Here is a 15,393-nt window from a genome sequence, read left to right as displayed (position 1 = left end):
CATTACTTTTGATTCATATGTTATTTGACTGATAACGTTCCATATGAAGGTCTTTTAGGGTGTTTTCAGATGACCACAATATTTCCGCAAGACACAGCTGTGGAATTCCATTCCAATCCCCCCATGTCTATGTGTTGATTTTGGTGCGGAATTTTCTGCTTTTCTCAGTGCGTCTTGCTGAAATATTGCACTCAAGCTGTTCGTCAGCAGCTGAAAAGTTGGGCAAGTCTAGTTGGCAGCTTGTGAATATCGCTGACTACTTTGTTTCAGCACAATGTGAGCACTGCTACCGATAAAGTGTCTCAGAAAGCACTTTATACGCACATAGAACAGGCACAGCACTGTCTGACACCACCGTATGTTACCCTCAGGGAGGGCGCAAAAGTAGTGATAGATTCCTTTTCAGGCTACAATGTTTACTATGCCACTCAAATGTGTATCCGATAACTGGTTAATTAAAATCATTACACTGTTGCAATGATAACCTTTACTTGCCAACAGATGGGCCAAAATGTTAAATGCAGAAGGGGTCATCTGGGTTGATTCTGCAGCACAAGTAAAGCAGAGCTCTATTTACTCACAGGTTGGGTATGTTGCAGTATGTCAGGCTACGTTCCAATGTTCCATCTCCTCGTCCTCCCTGGCCTTGTCTCTAATTCCTTCCACTACCACTTACTCATGTAGGCCAGGTTATAATGATAAACAGTAATTTAATGATATTTATCCTAACTGCCATCATATTGTATGCATCATATGATACATATTTATGGCTTGCATCAGTCTGTTAATGAGATTGGATCAGGTACATAACACAAAAATACATTGAAAGATGTACTTGTAGCCCAGCTCGTAGACGGCCTTTCCTCACTTTCTCCATACATTAGAGTCAGACAGAAGACAGCCTCAACCAGAATAAATCTGGCCCTGTACTATTTCCGTGCCCAATCTATTGGAAGAAACGGTCACATGGATTTATTTTCTAGTCAGTTATTCAGTCTGTGTGACGATGTTACATTGATCTACCAGTGAAACTGTAATGAGGGGGGCACATATACTTTTTTTCCAAAGTTACTGATGATGATCACACGGCTCCTGTCACACAGTTATAATAGAGGAGATCCCAGCTCATCCTCCTGACTGCATACATATGATCTGTTGCTTAAATAGGTAAATATAGAAAGTAATGATAATTAAATGGTCCGCCGGCAGACATAAAAGGCATAGCTTTAACTAATGCTGGACTGATGCATCGTGGGATTGATTGAAAGGAAAAATGTAAAAAATCTCAGCCCCAAGATGGTGGCTGATAATGGGGGCTGCTCTGCAAGGAAGTGACTAGAATACACAGAGCAGACCTCCAGAGTGTGACAGGTAATAAGGTGAGGGGGGCAGGTGTGGAAAAGTGTGTTTTCGTTGGAGTGCCCCTTTAAACTGGAAACACACATGCAGTTTTTGATACCGTTTTTTAAGCGAACCCAGAAGTGAATCCAGGAAGGAGAAGTTTAAGTCATTCCTTTATACAGAGTGTTTCACTTGAATCACAACCCTTAGCACGTCATTAGTGTAGAACTGTACTCCTGTTTAAGAGACTAGTCTTTAGCTATGACTAATGTCCTGTTTCCCGCCATGGGTGTATTGTTCATCAGGGGCAGCACCTGCGGGCGTGCAATCACATTTCCAGAGAAGGTGGAGCTCATTTATCAAAACTGTCCTTGTTGCCGATTCAGAATTGCTTGGAGGTCGGTGGTGGCCACACTCAGGATCTTCTGTGACAACTCTGAGCCCACCAAGAACTCCAAGTATTCACTCCTATGAGATATCATTCTCCCAAGACAGATATTGTAGAATTACTGGCTTGCGTTTCAAGTGTTAACACCTTGTGTTCCCCATTCCATCTGAATCCACTTCTGGCTTTGGCTCAAAAAAACTGCATGTGTGATTCCTGCTTTACAAATGTAGCTACTTCACAAGACTGCTGGTGAGCCCATAGTAACAGATAAGTGTATGGGTGAATTCAGGGGCGTAGCTAAAGGCTCATGGGCCCGGGTGCAAAAGTTTATCCTGGGGCCCCCCAACTACTCTTAACCCCTTAACGCAGAGGCATAATGTGAAACTCCCGGGCCCCAATGCAAAACCTGTAACAGGGCCCCCAACTATAATGCTTTATTCATAGTACTGGACTCCCTATATGGAGAAGAGAGGCTTTATGGGCCCCCTAAGGCTCCTGGGCCCGGGTGCAACCGCATCCCCTATAGTTATGCCAGTTGGTGAATTCACACACAGATTTGTTTTAGAAGTTTCTGCAAATGTCTCATACATTTGGACATTCATCTGAATGGAACTTGCAGAAAACCACGTGCTTACCACCTCCATTCGTATGGATGGAACTGTTTTCAGATGTCGAAATTTCTACAACATATATACTTGGTGTAAATTAGAAAAAATAAAGGTAGGGCATGGTAGGTTTCTGCATACTGGATGCTTTGTTCCCTGCAGATAGGTGTCACCGGAGGTGCCAGACAGCCACTTAAAGGGGTTGTCTCGCGGCAGCAAGTGGGTCTATACACTTCTGTATGGCCATATTAATGCACTTTGTAATGTACATCGTGCATTAAATATGAGCCATACAGAAGTTATTCACTTACCTGCTCCGTTGCTAGCGTCCCCGTTGCCATGGTTCCGTCTAACTTCGGTGTCTTCTTGCTTTTTTAGACGCGCTTGCGCAGATGCATCTTCTCCCTTCGGCTGGTCTTGGAAGCATCGGCGTTTTGGCTCCGCCCCCTTGTATGCATCATCGCGTAGCTCCGCCCCCGTCACATGCCGATTCCAACCAATCAGGAGGCTGGAACCGGCACACGTCATGGGGCGGAGCTACGCGATGACGCGTACAAGGGGGCGGAGCCAAAACGCCGATGCTTCCAAGACCAGCCGAAGGGAGAAGATGCATCTGCGCAAGCGCGTCTAAAAAAGCAAGAAGACACCGAAGTTAGACGGAACCATGGCAACGGGGACGCTAGCAACGGAGCAGGTAAGTGAATAACTTCTGTATGGCTCATATTTAATGCACGATGTACATTACAAAGTGCATTAATATGGCCATACAGAAGTGTATAGACCCACTTGCTGCCGCGAGACAACCCCTTTAAGGTGGGTGTTCAGTGACAAGGGGACTCCCCGTGGAGATGAAGAAATCCTCTGCCACAGCTGTCACAGTTGTGGCAGAGGATCACAATTTTCTCTGTATGCCAATGGGGCCACCGCAGCTGCCGCCGGCCTAATTGACGACAAGGTGAAACCCCTGGATGCTGTCACATCAAAGAAATCCCCTGCTGCAGGGCAGCGCACTTTTTGTGCGGTAAACTGTGGCCAGGTCGGGTCTTTCCTGCATACTGCCCGCTTCGGTCATGCAATTTTCTGAACGCATGCGTTATGCGCACAAAAATTGCGCATTAAAATGCCCGTGTGACTGAGCCTGTGGCAAGTTGGGGTCACTCGCCTGCGGATCGCTGACCTCTCAGACAGGAAATTGGTGCACCACATGTGTAGAGAAATGCTTCATGAGACGTGGATTCTATTAAAGACTGGTACTTGCCAGCATTTATTTCACGGCAAACAGCATACACAAACACAGCACATGTGCAATCCTGGGTTCACAACCCCCCGGGTCCTGTCACTAACCCCTCCTGGGCGTCTTCTTCCGTCAGACGGGGTGACAAACCCAACTGGTCCAATGAAAAGGCCATAAACTCCCCACCTGGGTGTGAGGTTAGGGTTGTTGTCCCTGTCAACCTCAGGACCTTTGCTAGTCCTCACTGAACCTCAGCTTGCAGCCTAACCTGCAATGCTAAGCTGTAACTTCCCCCTCACTTCTGGCAGGAACTGGCTTTTATGCAACCAATTCCTGCCACACCCATCAGGTGTTAACCCTATCTCTTCAGAAGTCCTGTCTGCAGCCCTCTATAAGCCCTTCTGTGTACTGCGCTACTATAGCTCTTATAGCTAATTTTAATGTGTAACTATGATCTGGATTCCCACAATGCATTGCTCAGTGGTAGCAGTAAATCAGCTGAATGGTAAAAGTCTGAAAAAATTTAGATTTATGCCGGTTTCACATCTGCAGGTTCCCTCACAGGTCTGCTTGAAAATACCGTAGGCGGTGCTTTTTTTCCTCCATCCAAAAGCTGGGCAGAAAGCGGACGGACCCCATTATAGTCAATGCAGCCCATCCAGAGTTGTTCTTTTCCATCCAAAGACTGAGCCGTTCAACCGCGAATAGAGCAGGAAAACAGAACGCAGATGTGAAACCAAACCACCCATATGGAGGGGGGTCACACAAGCGGATTCTAATAGTGGAATCCACGACTGCCGTCTATGCAGACTTTCCACAAAAAAACGTGGCCACTCAAAGACATGTAGTTTCGTTTTTTCCTTTATACCCATGGATACGAATTGCGTATTCTGCGAGCGGAAGAAAAATCACAGCATGCTCTATTTTGCCGTAGACTGCGCTTCGATGGCCTTCATTGAAGTCGATGAAGGTGTCCAACCCGCAGCCCATATGCAATGTTAATTGTGTATGGGCTGCGGGTACCCACATCATTGCTATGGCGTGAGAAATACAAACAAATGAGGAAAAAACTATACTGCGCATGACTGTTTGCAAGCCGCCGCGGTCATTCGCAATACAGATAAAGCAGGTATGCAGGGTCACCAGCCGGGCTCACAGTCGGACTCCGCTGCGGGCCTCTCGCATGTGGAATCCAAACCGTTTTTGTGAGCCTGGCTTTTCTTGTACGAACCTTTTACTATGCTACTCAACTTAACCTGTTGTTCTAAAACTGACTTCTTGAATACCATCCCTAATTTGCGTGGTATTTTCGCATGTTCTATCTAGAGCTGCATCGCCATTAAACACTCTCTATAGCCCTGGTCACAGAAAGGTTATTTCTAAAAGCATGTCCTCTAGTGGAGGTATTTAGGGATATGCAGAAACAGATATGACTTCTATTCCGTGAATGACTGGAGGAAGTTATGTGATGCTGAGGAATTCAGTGTTATACCAGGCAGAATTACTTCAAGGTTTACTATTAGAAATCTGATTATTTGACCATTTCACAGCAAAGAAATTATTCTCTTTTAATACTTTCTGAAACTTTAAGATGTTACAGTCATTTATAAAATAAGATACGTAGATTATAGGGGGTACCAAGACTGCAAAGCTACTTTAAAGGTGTATTTCTTATTCACTGAGTCATTTATAAGATGGAACTAGTTGTCTAAATGTGGCTGGAATTACGGAAAGAAGCGTAACCCTGGGCACAGGTGGCTGCCGCATTAAGACAATTATTCCCATCTCATGATTGGCTGAGACAGGAATAGGAGGTAAGCAGCTTCAACGCAGGAGACAGGAATACCCCTTCTACATTGGGTTTCCGCTACTAAAACACTGAGAGCCTATTTGCGGGACCAATAATCGGTGAAGGTCCCATTGGTTGGACCTCCACCAATCAAACATTGATGGCCTATCATAAGGTCATAAATGTTTCGGTCTCTTAAAAGGTTTACGCCAAGATGCAGAACCCCTTTTCGAATGCAGGGCTTAGGGCAATCGTCCCCGATCCTGCTTTCAGCACCTCCAGCAAACAGCTGATTTTGCAAGGGGGAGGCTGCAGCCAGCCTGATATTCTCCCTGCAACAGCTGCCGCATGGGAAATGTAGTATTACAGGATGGCCACACTCATGAATGGGGGCAGCAGAAGGCCAGAACAAGAACCGCTCTTCTCTTCTTCTTCTTCCACCACTACAGGGAGCTTATTGCATACTTTTTATATATTAAAATAAGACAGTACGCAGTACGCTCCCCCTAGTGGTGACTGCAGGCAACCAGCAGGGACGTGAATCGCCCCTGACTGCACTGCTGTACAGATCGCTCCAAGAAATTCCAATAATTAATTATAATTAAAGGGCCACTCCAACAAAAACACATTTTCCCATCCCTGTTCTGCTAACCTGATTGTCTGCCACACTCTGGAGGTCTCCTCTGCATATTGCAGTTGCTTCTATGCAGTGTGGCCTCCTCTTTGATGCTTATCATGCATTATGTTATGGTAATGCTAAGATTTCTGATTTCACCTTCACTATTTTGTCCTATGATGAATCAGCCCAGTATTAAATGAGGAACTCGAAAGTTTACCATTTCTGCCTGCTGGGAGGACACTGCTCTTTTTTTCTGTATTCACCTAAATAAGCTACAGATAATGAGTATACAGTAAGAAGGATGAGCTGTGATCTCTAATACAGAGATCTGCAGAGAGCAGCGTGACACTCACCTGCTCCCGCGGCTCCGGCTCTTTCATGTGCCGGCTGCTGGGCCGCCGGCGCATGCGCAGAGCGGTTTTCGCGCGGCCAAATCGCATCCGTCTGCATAGGATTGCGTTTGTTAAAGCAATCCTATGGCAGCTTCCAGGGGCGGAAATTCCGCGGGAAATCCCGCCACGGAATTTCCGCCCGTCTGCAGGCGGCCTAACTGTGATAGGATTATCTGTGATCCGCTCTGAAGTGTTTGTGTGGTACAGTCCATGACACAAAAATTAGGCTGACTGACTAACTGACTAGTTTGAGAATACATAAGTGAGGAGAAGGAGGTCAGGAGTTTCAGATAGAAAGGTATAACTAACCAAGGTAATACTATCTGACTTATAGAAACCTGGGGATTAGTTAAATAATGAATGAAAGGAATGAAAATAAATTTCACCGGAGTGGTTATTTAAACTAGAATGGAACCCTGTAAGGTAACTAAGTGATTTAGTAAAAGTTTTATATTCTGTATTATTATGGATTAGAAACCAATGTAAGGAGATAATCACTGCAGAGGAAGCGATTGCAATCCGCAAAGAGCTGAAACCTCGCTCAAGGGTATAAAAACTACAACAAAGGCCAGCAGGATGTAAGTGCTTGTCAGCCATGCTGCTTGGAGCTGATTTCATCAAGTTGTAACAAACTCCCTAGCCCCCCTTGAACTGACTACTGTACTGCTTTTCAGTCTGTTGGCAGTCAAAGTTGATACGGGAGGTGTTGAAAACTAATCAGTCTCCAGTGAGCCAAATGGTAAAAATGAGCGCACTATCCTGTTCTACAGACTGACATTTATTTTTGGCCACCGCTGTGAGTTTTTGTTCACGTTCTGTTAACAGGATAACATACCAGATAAAAGAATGCTAAGTTCAGAAGCTGTATATATACTGTTGGTCTATAGTGTACGTATGGGGTCTGATGAGTGGTGGATTTTATGTTTTTTTTCAGAATTTTGATGCGGTTTTTGAAGTGGATTTTCGGTTGCGGAAAATCTGTGTCAATTATACTACATGTGATCAAAGACTTGTTTCATACGCAGGTTTTTGTGACAGTTCTTGATGCAGTTCATTTCTGGCTTTGGCTTATTTTTGTCTTTTTACCCCCAAAAAACCCACTATCTATGAAACTGTCCTAGGGCTACAGCTATACGGGCCGATTTGCTGTAGATTTATCTGCTGTGCAAAATCTGCATCAAAATCTACACCATTTGACTTTGGTGCGGTTTTGACCCTCTGATTTGAAGAAGTGGAATATACACTACAAATCCAATGCAAAAATTGACTTAGGCCTCCTGCACACAAGCGCTGTTGCGCCCGGTTTTGTGTGCAGAAAATCGGCTGCGGTTTCAATGGCGGCACTCACATTGGCTGATTTTCTGTGCAAATTTTCACCGCTAGCAAAAATACGCAACATGCTCTAATTTGGGCCCAAGGCTCCAGAGGAGTCTACGGTGTACAGTTGTTATAAATTACACACCACATATCAGTTTCCACACTGACTACGGGTATATGCACACGGGCTGTTTTTCCATCCAATTTTCGATGCGGCCCCCTACATACAGCACCAGCAAAGCCTATACAGCAGTACGAGGCCCAACGTGCTCCTTTCTCCCCAAAAAGAAAAAAAAAAGGTTTATGAATATCTTCCTCTAAGATGTAACAAATGGAGCTTGCAGGTAATGTCTGACAGATTGTGTAAGCAGAAATAGAGCCGGGAGTTCAGGAAAGCTTCAGAGCGGAGATAGTGGGACAATGTATGATATAATGAGGCCGCGCTGATTTACACGCTACTCTTCTGCGTCTCATGCCGCTCTACACTCTGTAAGGCTTTGCCAGGAATTCCTCGGGTCATGTGAAGATGACAGTTCTATAAAAATAACTCTGTCACCGGGTAGCTGATGGCGCCCTTATCAATTAGTATCCATTGCCTCTTGTCTGCCAAATCATGACAAAATATACGTTTAGGCTGGTTTCACACGTTTTGTTCCAAAATGCTGTTTTTTTTGCAGTTTTGATACAACTTTTTTGCTGCAAAGTTGGGAATCGCAGGATGCTTTAGGTGAAGGATTGTTATAGACTTCTAAAAGAAAAAAAACAAAAGAATATAAGTGAACAAAAAATGTCACCAGAGGAAATGCTTGTAAAAATCCATGAATTATATAGCATTTTTGCAACTCCAAAAACCACCCCATAGGAGGAATGCAATAAAAAGAGCCTTTACGCCAGAATTCTAGGGTATAAAACTTGCTAATTTTAGCACATGTCCCACTTGCACCAAAATTTGCGACTTTTTGGCTTTTCACGCCATACTCGCCACTTCCGTAAAAAGTGCTCAGAGTTTGGCGAGAAAGTGCGGGGCCAGCCACAGCACATAAAATTTGGCAAAATGAACACAGCTGATCTGCCGTAGATTTCCGAAAGTAGCACACAGGCGGCCCAAGATGTGCTTGCACCTCCTATTAAACTGAGCACATTTTACTCTGCTGACCCAATGTACGACCGGCATGTAAAACACCAGTATTGGAACTTAAACAGATGAGCGCCTGCGCAAATACGCTCAGAGTAAAAAAGACAAAAAAAAATGGAAGATAGGTCCTGCCCTGTCTTTTCTTACGTGTAGTAATATCGCTCGGAATCATGCTAGTAAAAACGAAACCATTGAAATCAATGCTTTATTTTCGGCAAGTTTGGCAGCCGTGATTTTCAGGCCCGTTAAACATGATGAAATCACGGTCATGCGTTTAAGCCCTTAGACAAATGTTCCCTTAGGCTAATTTTACATGGGTGAGCGTGATATCAGTCCATAAAATTGGGACCGATATCGCGCTCAGGAGCGTGTGATTTCCCCGTCTCGCCTTTGTGTCAAAAAGGTCTCGCATCACTTCCAGGAAGTAGCGATCCTCCGTTGCCATGCAGTGTTTTTTCCGGCCCCATTGAAATCAATGCGCAAGGCATCTCTCCTGTCCCTGTTGAACTTCACTTCCTGATGACGACCCAAAACTGGGTCACTTGAGCGCCTGAGCTATTAACCGGCTGAAGAGAGATGGTGATTGGCTGCATCGGTCACATGGCCCTTTTGTCAGGGATGTCATCACTAGCTCCCTACACCGCAAAGTGAAGCCCAACGGGAACTGGAGAGCCATCCTATTGATAGGTGATAAAAGTTAAAGGAGATGTCCCGCGCCGAAACGGGTTTTTTTTTTTTTAACCCCCCCCCCCGTTCGGCGCGAGACAACCCCGATGCAGGGGTTAAAAAAACCACCCGCACAGCGCTTACCTGAATCCCGGCGGTCCGGCGTCTTCATACTCACCTGCTGAAGATGGCCGCCGGGATCCTCCGTCTTCGTGGACCGCAGCTCTTCTGTGCGGTCCACTGCCGATTCCAGCCTCCTGATTGGCTGGAATCGGCACGTGACGGGGCGGAGCTACACGGAGCCGCTCTCTGGCACGAGCGGCTCCATAGAAGACTGCTGAAGACCCGGACTGCGCAAGCGCGGCTAATTTGGCCATCGGAGGCCAAAAATTAGTCGGCACCATGGAGACGAGGACGCTAGCAACGGAGCAGGTAAGTAAAAAACTTTTTATAACTTCTGTATGGCTCATAATTAATGCACAATGTACATTACAAAGTGCATTATTATGGCCATACAGAAGTGTATAGACCCACTTGCTGCCTCGGGACATCTCCTTTAATTCTGCTACAACCCCTTTAAGCTCGTTCTCCATAAAACCATAAAGACTTTTATTCCCTGCAGGAGAGACCATAGATGTGATGACAATTCAGGAAGATCAGGTCTACGACCCCGAAAGTTTTAATGCTTTACATAAACTATATGGGTTTATCCTTTAACTGGCTTTAATGACCATTAACGTGACATGTCACAACATATACTGTATATACATTTGTTGTTAGCACTTTGTTCTGCTCCCTGATAAAATGTGATGATGCAGTCCCAATAAGTTCCAATTGTCCAATAAGTGTCTCTCGTTGTGCATTCCTAACATTTCTTAATATGGCTTCTTCTGCAGGTATCGGCACTGTAGATGGGACAGCAGAAAAAGACAAAGACTTTAGAGGAAAGGCCCAAAAACAAGTGCAGTTTAATCCTGGGCAGACTACAGCAACATGGAGAGTGAGGATCCTGTCTGACGGGGAATATGAGCAGTCTGAAACCTTCCAGATCATCTTGTCGGAGCCTGTTATGGCAGCACTGGAATTCCCAGAAGTGGCAACAGTAGAGATTGTTGACCCTGGAGATGGTACACTGATTAATAATCTATTTATTTTACATTTTAAGCATTTTCTGTCTCATTGTCACCAACAGATGGTGAAACATCTTCTTAAAGGGGTTATCCACTTTGGACTATCTCTTTTTATTTGAAGGATCCTCCAATGATAAGCTGATCACATGGTGTCCTGCTGTGGACAGATGGTGTGGACAGATGCTGTGGACAGTCTGCCCTGATGGACAGACTGGGATCATATGTTCAGTTCTGCAGGGGAAAGAAAGCATTACATAATTCCCTTTGGAATCAGTAGGTTCTTCATATAATGTCGGGTCCTCCAGAGTTAGAGAGACTCTTTATAACCCTGCTCCATAGATGAACACTCTGAATGTGGGACCTCCTCTAGTAACTCGTAGGAACCACTACATGCCTATGTGCCTCGGTGACTTACATTAGAGGTACAAGTATAAATACCTGGCAATGTATGCCTCTGATTGAAACCCTAAAAGGAACATGTCACTAGATTTCTTGCTGCCCAACACATACCGTGTTTCCCCGAAAGTAAGACAGTGTTTTACTTTCTTTTGATCCCCAAAAGCCCCACTATGTCTTACTTTCGGGGTATGTCTTATAATAAAAAAAAATCATTACTCACCTCCCCCGGCGTTCTGTCGCGCTCCGGCAGGATGTCGCTCGCTCCTCGTCCCCGGCGCAGCATTGCTTTCTGAATGCGGGGCTTGAAATCCCCGCCTCCAGAAAGCTAATACACACGCCGTCAGCCAGTTACAGCCATTCAATGACAGCATTGAATGGCTGTGATTGGCTGAAGGCGCACGTGGCTTCAGCCAATCACACTATTCAATGACATCATTGAATGGGTGTGATTGGCTGAAGCCACGTGCGCCTTCAGCCAATCACAGCCATTCAATGATGTCATTGAATAGTGTGATTGGCTGAAGCCACGTGCGCCTTCAGCCAATCACAGCCATTCTGTAACTGGCTGACGGCGTGTGTATTAGCTTTCTGGAGGCGGGGATTTCAAGCCCCCGCATTCAGAAAGCAATGCTGCGCCGGGGACGAGGAGCGAGCGACATCCTGCCGGAGCGCGACAGAACGCCGGGGGAGGTGAGTAATGATTTTTTTTTTCTACGGTATGTCTTACTTTCGGGGTACGGCTTACATTGGCCGACCCCCCTGACACCCCCGATACGTCTTACAATCGGGGGTGTCTTACTATCGGGGAAACACGGTAAGTACCATGAAGTCAGGACAGATGCCCACATTACAGGGAAGTATGTTTTTTTCTGAAGGACTATAGCATTTCAGAAAAAAAAAAGATTTTAAAAAGCCATTGGGAATGGGGAGAAGAGTTGCATGAATGGGGCTCCGCTGCCTTCTCCCTGCCTGAATACGCTAAATTGACAGATCTTTCCCTATATACAAACAGGAAGAGACCTGTCAATGTAATTAATCCGATCTGGCAGAGGCCTGTGGCGCCCACCCATGTGACCTTTCTCTCCCTACCCAGTGGATTTTTAAAGTCCGTTTTTTGCATACATGCTGTAGCCTTTTAGAATAAAACATACTTCCCCGTGATATGGATGTTTGTCCTGACTTCGTGCTGCCTGTGGTTCGGGCAGCTGGAACCTTGTGACAGGTTCCTTTCTAACATGAGATGAATAGAATCTTAATATTTCTCAAATAATTGGGTATGTAGGCATCAGATTGCCCCAAAGGTATGCAGTACAATGAATGAGGTGGGTAACGTAGTCAGGAGGGAAGCCAGAAGTCGGTAACGTGTAATCACGGTATGCAGGAGAGGAGCAGGTATAGGAGATGATGCTTCATCAAGGCAATAGAGCAAAATAATCTCGCAAGGAAGAAGGAATCATGGCCAGCTTTATATAGCAAGCCTAATCATGACATCTTCCAGTTTTGAATGGAAGTAAGCATATTGTGTCTTTCATCTGCTGCTCTAAGTTTCCTTGGCTGACCACTGCATCTACAGTCCTCAACATTGTCTATTTCTTTGTGCTTCTTCAAAAGAGCTTGAACTCCACATCTTGAAACCCCAGTCTACTTTGAAATCTTTCCCAGGGAGAGACCTTGCTAATGCAGTACATCTTGTGTTTTGTAGCTGTGCTCAGTCTTGCCATGGTGTATGACCTGTGACATGAAACTGTCTTCCACAACCTCAGCTATGTAAAAGAGTTTGGCTGTTCCTCACCCAGTTTTAAGCCTCCTACACAGCTGTTTATGTTAATGTCTGTGTTTCAACCTACATAAGAAAATTCATACCTATTTGGTATAATTGGGTAATCATACACCTGACTACAATCCTACAAAATCCCTGACTTTGTGTAAGTGTACCTAGAAGAACTGATGCTGTTTTGAATTCAAGGGGAGGTCACACTAAATATTGATTTGATTTAGATTTCTCTCTTGTTCAGTCACTTTACATTTTGGTAATTTACAAAAATAACCTATTAACACTTGTATTTTTGAAAGGATTCTTACTTTGCAGCATTTTTCCACACCAAGGCTGCCCTTTGGTTAGATGGCACCCTGTGCAGAAAATATGTAGGCTTGCCCCCCAATATAGTAGTAAAGAAAATAATGACTATATCTCCATTTTGAACAATAAGGCTTATGTACTATAACTTGTACACCAGATTTCTGGCATACAAAATTTGCAAATTATGGTGCATGCCATATTTATAACTTTTTGCCTTTTTTAAGTGGGTGGGGTCAGACAAAAAGAAGGCATGGCCATATACAGCCTATCAGTTTTATATCAGAAACTGACGTAAAGTATATCATCTTACTGCTCCCAGTGTCATTTCTTCCCCACAGAATCGTCGCTTCTCCAGCTCTATAATCATCACCAACATCATCTATTGCAGTAGTATCCCTATTTTCCCTACTAGTACTGTCTTCTCCATTCACAGTATAAATCCATCATCTCCCTCCCATAAAATCTTCATCGCGTCTATTAGAGCCATTGGTTTCCTATGACGTGTTCGCATGTCCGTTTTTTAGATGCGCAAAATACTCACACCTGCAAAAGATAGGACATGCGTGCCGATAAGGTGCGTTCTGCGCATAAAGACATCGTGTGCTGTTACAGAAATGACAAGGTAATGAGGGGACTCCCTGAGGGTTCCGTTAAACCACCCGGGGAGTCCCCTCATCACTGAACACTGTGACAGCACTGTCACAGTGTTCAGTGATGAGGGGACTGCAGTGGGGACGAAAGAATCCACTGTCATAGCCATTCATTGAATGACAGTGAGTGCTGCCTCTGATTGGTCACAGTGTTCAGCCAATCAAAGGCAGCGCTTTGTGGAGGCGGGGATTTTTCAAACACCGGCCACCAGAATACAGATGAAGACTGACGGGGACAGGGAGAAGAGGCGGACAGCGTTTCTAGGTGAGTTACATTTTTTTTCTTTTTTTTTTTAACAGCTAAGGATGATTTTCAGTGAAGGGCTTATATTTCAAGCCACCCCCCCAAAAATCATCACTGCAGGGGTTGCCTTTATGCCATTGCTTTCAATGGGGTGGCAGCAGCACTGGCCCCATTGAAAGCAATGGGCTAGCATTGCAGTCCTCTGTGACAGCTGTGGAATGGGATTCTTTCGTGCCCACAGGAGGTCCCATCATCACTGAAAGCAATAAGATAGCATTGTGGTGATCCGCCACTACCTAAAACTTTTTCACAGCACTGTATGTACATAGTCATAGGTAATATATTTCATACTGTAATTGATTGCTTAACTTGCTTGAGATATAACTGTGGGAACTAAAACACCAGGGCATGTTTCCTCCCTAGAAAGCAGTGCTAGAGAAAATGTCAAGTTTAAGATGATGCAGGAGAGCTGGTTTGTGTAAGGTGATACATTTAGGAGTAGAGAAGTGATAAAATGATTGCTAAATGTAACCTAGTGGAGATAAAGAAGGCATGCGCTGGCAGGGGGCCCGCTCAACATCTGCTCTGTATTCCTGCAACTAGTCAAAAGGTGAAAGTTACATGCCGCAGTCCTCTGCAGGTATGACCTGTGCTTGTTGGAGATGCCCCCGATGGATCATTTTAGTAGGATGCATAATTAATGGCCTGGCATTCTATGAGATCATGGACTTATGATATCCACTGCTAATTAGAGAGAATTTCCACTTTGAGTAATCCCTTTTTAATAGCATCAGAAACCCGATGGCAGAAAAAGACCATATGCTGCATATAGTCGATAGAGTGCGATGATAAGCGGTTCACAGCAAGGACCCAACCCAGCAATCCGCTTTACACTATGCTGTACTCTAGTAGCAAGTGTTAAATTCCCCTGCAGCGCCACTGCTGGATAAATGGGCTGTTCAAGTATTGCAGGGTGTTGCTTGTTTCTTCAGAGGAAGAGACACACCTGTTCTCTGCTCCTGATAATCTAGGAAGATCGTGAACTGGGATACCCTCTATTAAATGACATCTGTCACCAATATTTTACTCTATGAACTAATTCTAGCCTTAGTTGGGTGATATGACTGCAAGTATTAGCATGTTTCACTTTTTCCCGTTGGTGCAGCCATGATCCCGAAATCGCTGTTTTTGGCGGTCCCCACTCTATGCAGGCCACCAGCAAACCTTCCAGTGAGTGCTCTGCTCCGTGGGACTAGTCTGGGCTTTCTCTCCCGTTATTCCACCTACTCCGCACCTCTTGCATGATGATTGATTTTTTAGTGTATGTATTTTTAGGTTTATTAACAGGGTTTTACTATCAGACATATTTAGGCCGCCTGCACAAGGCCAGGTCGGTCCCCACAG

General features: G+C 44.9%; 1 protein-coding gene across 2 annotated transcripts in view; it reads left to right on the top strand.

Annotated features, from left to right (window-relative positions):
- FREM2 (FRAS1 related extracellular matrix 2) overlaps positions 1-15,393 on the top strand; it is a 212,737-nt gene that overhangs the window by 92,618 nt on the left and 104,726 nt on the right. For both annotated transcript variants that reach the window (XM_066582542.1, XM_066582533.1), the window contains exon 4: positions 10,383-10,613. In XM_066582542.1, coding sequence (XP_066438639.1) covers positions 10,383-10,613 — 231 coding nt within the window. The remainder of the gene's footprint in view (positions 1-10,382; positions 10,614-15,393) is intronic.

Source organism: Eleutherodactylus coqui, chromosome 1 (genome assembly GCF_035609145.1).
Source record: "Eleutherodactylus coqui strain aEleCoq1 chromosome 1, aEleCoq1.hap1, whole genome shotgun sequence".
In the NCBI taxonomy this organism is placed as follows: Eukaryota; Metazoa; Chordata; class Amphibia; order Anura; family Eleutherodactylidae; genus Eleutherodactylus; species Eleutherodactylus coqui.
This window is presented reverse-complemented; position numbering and strand designations above follow the sequence as displayed.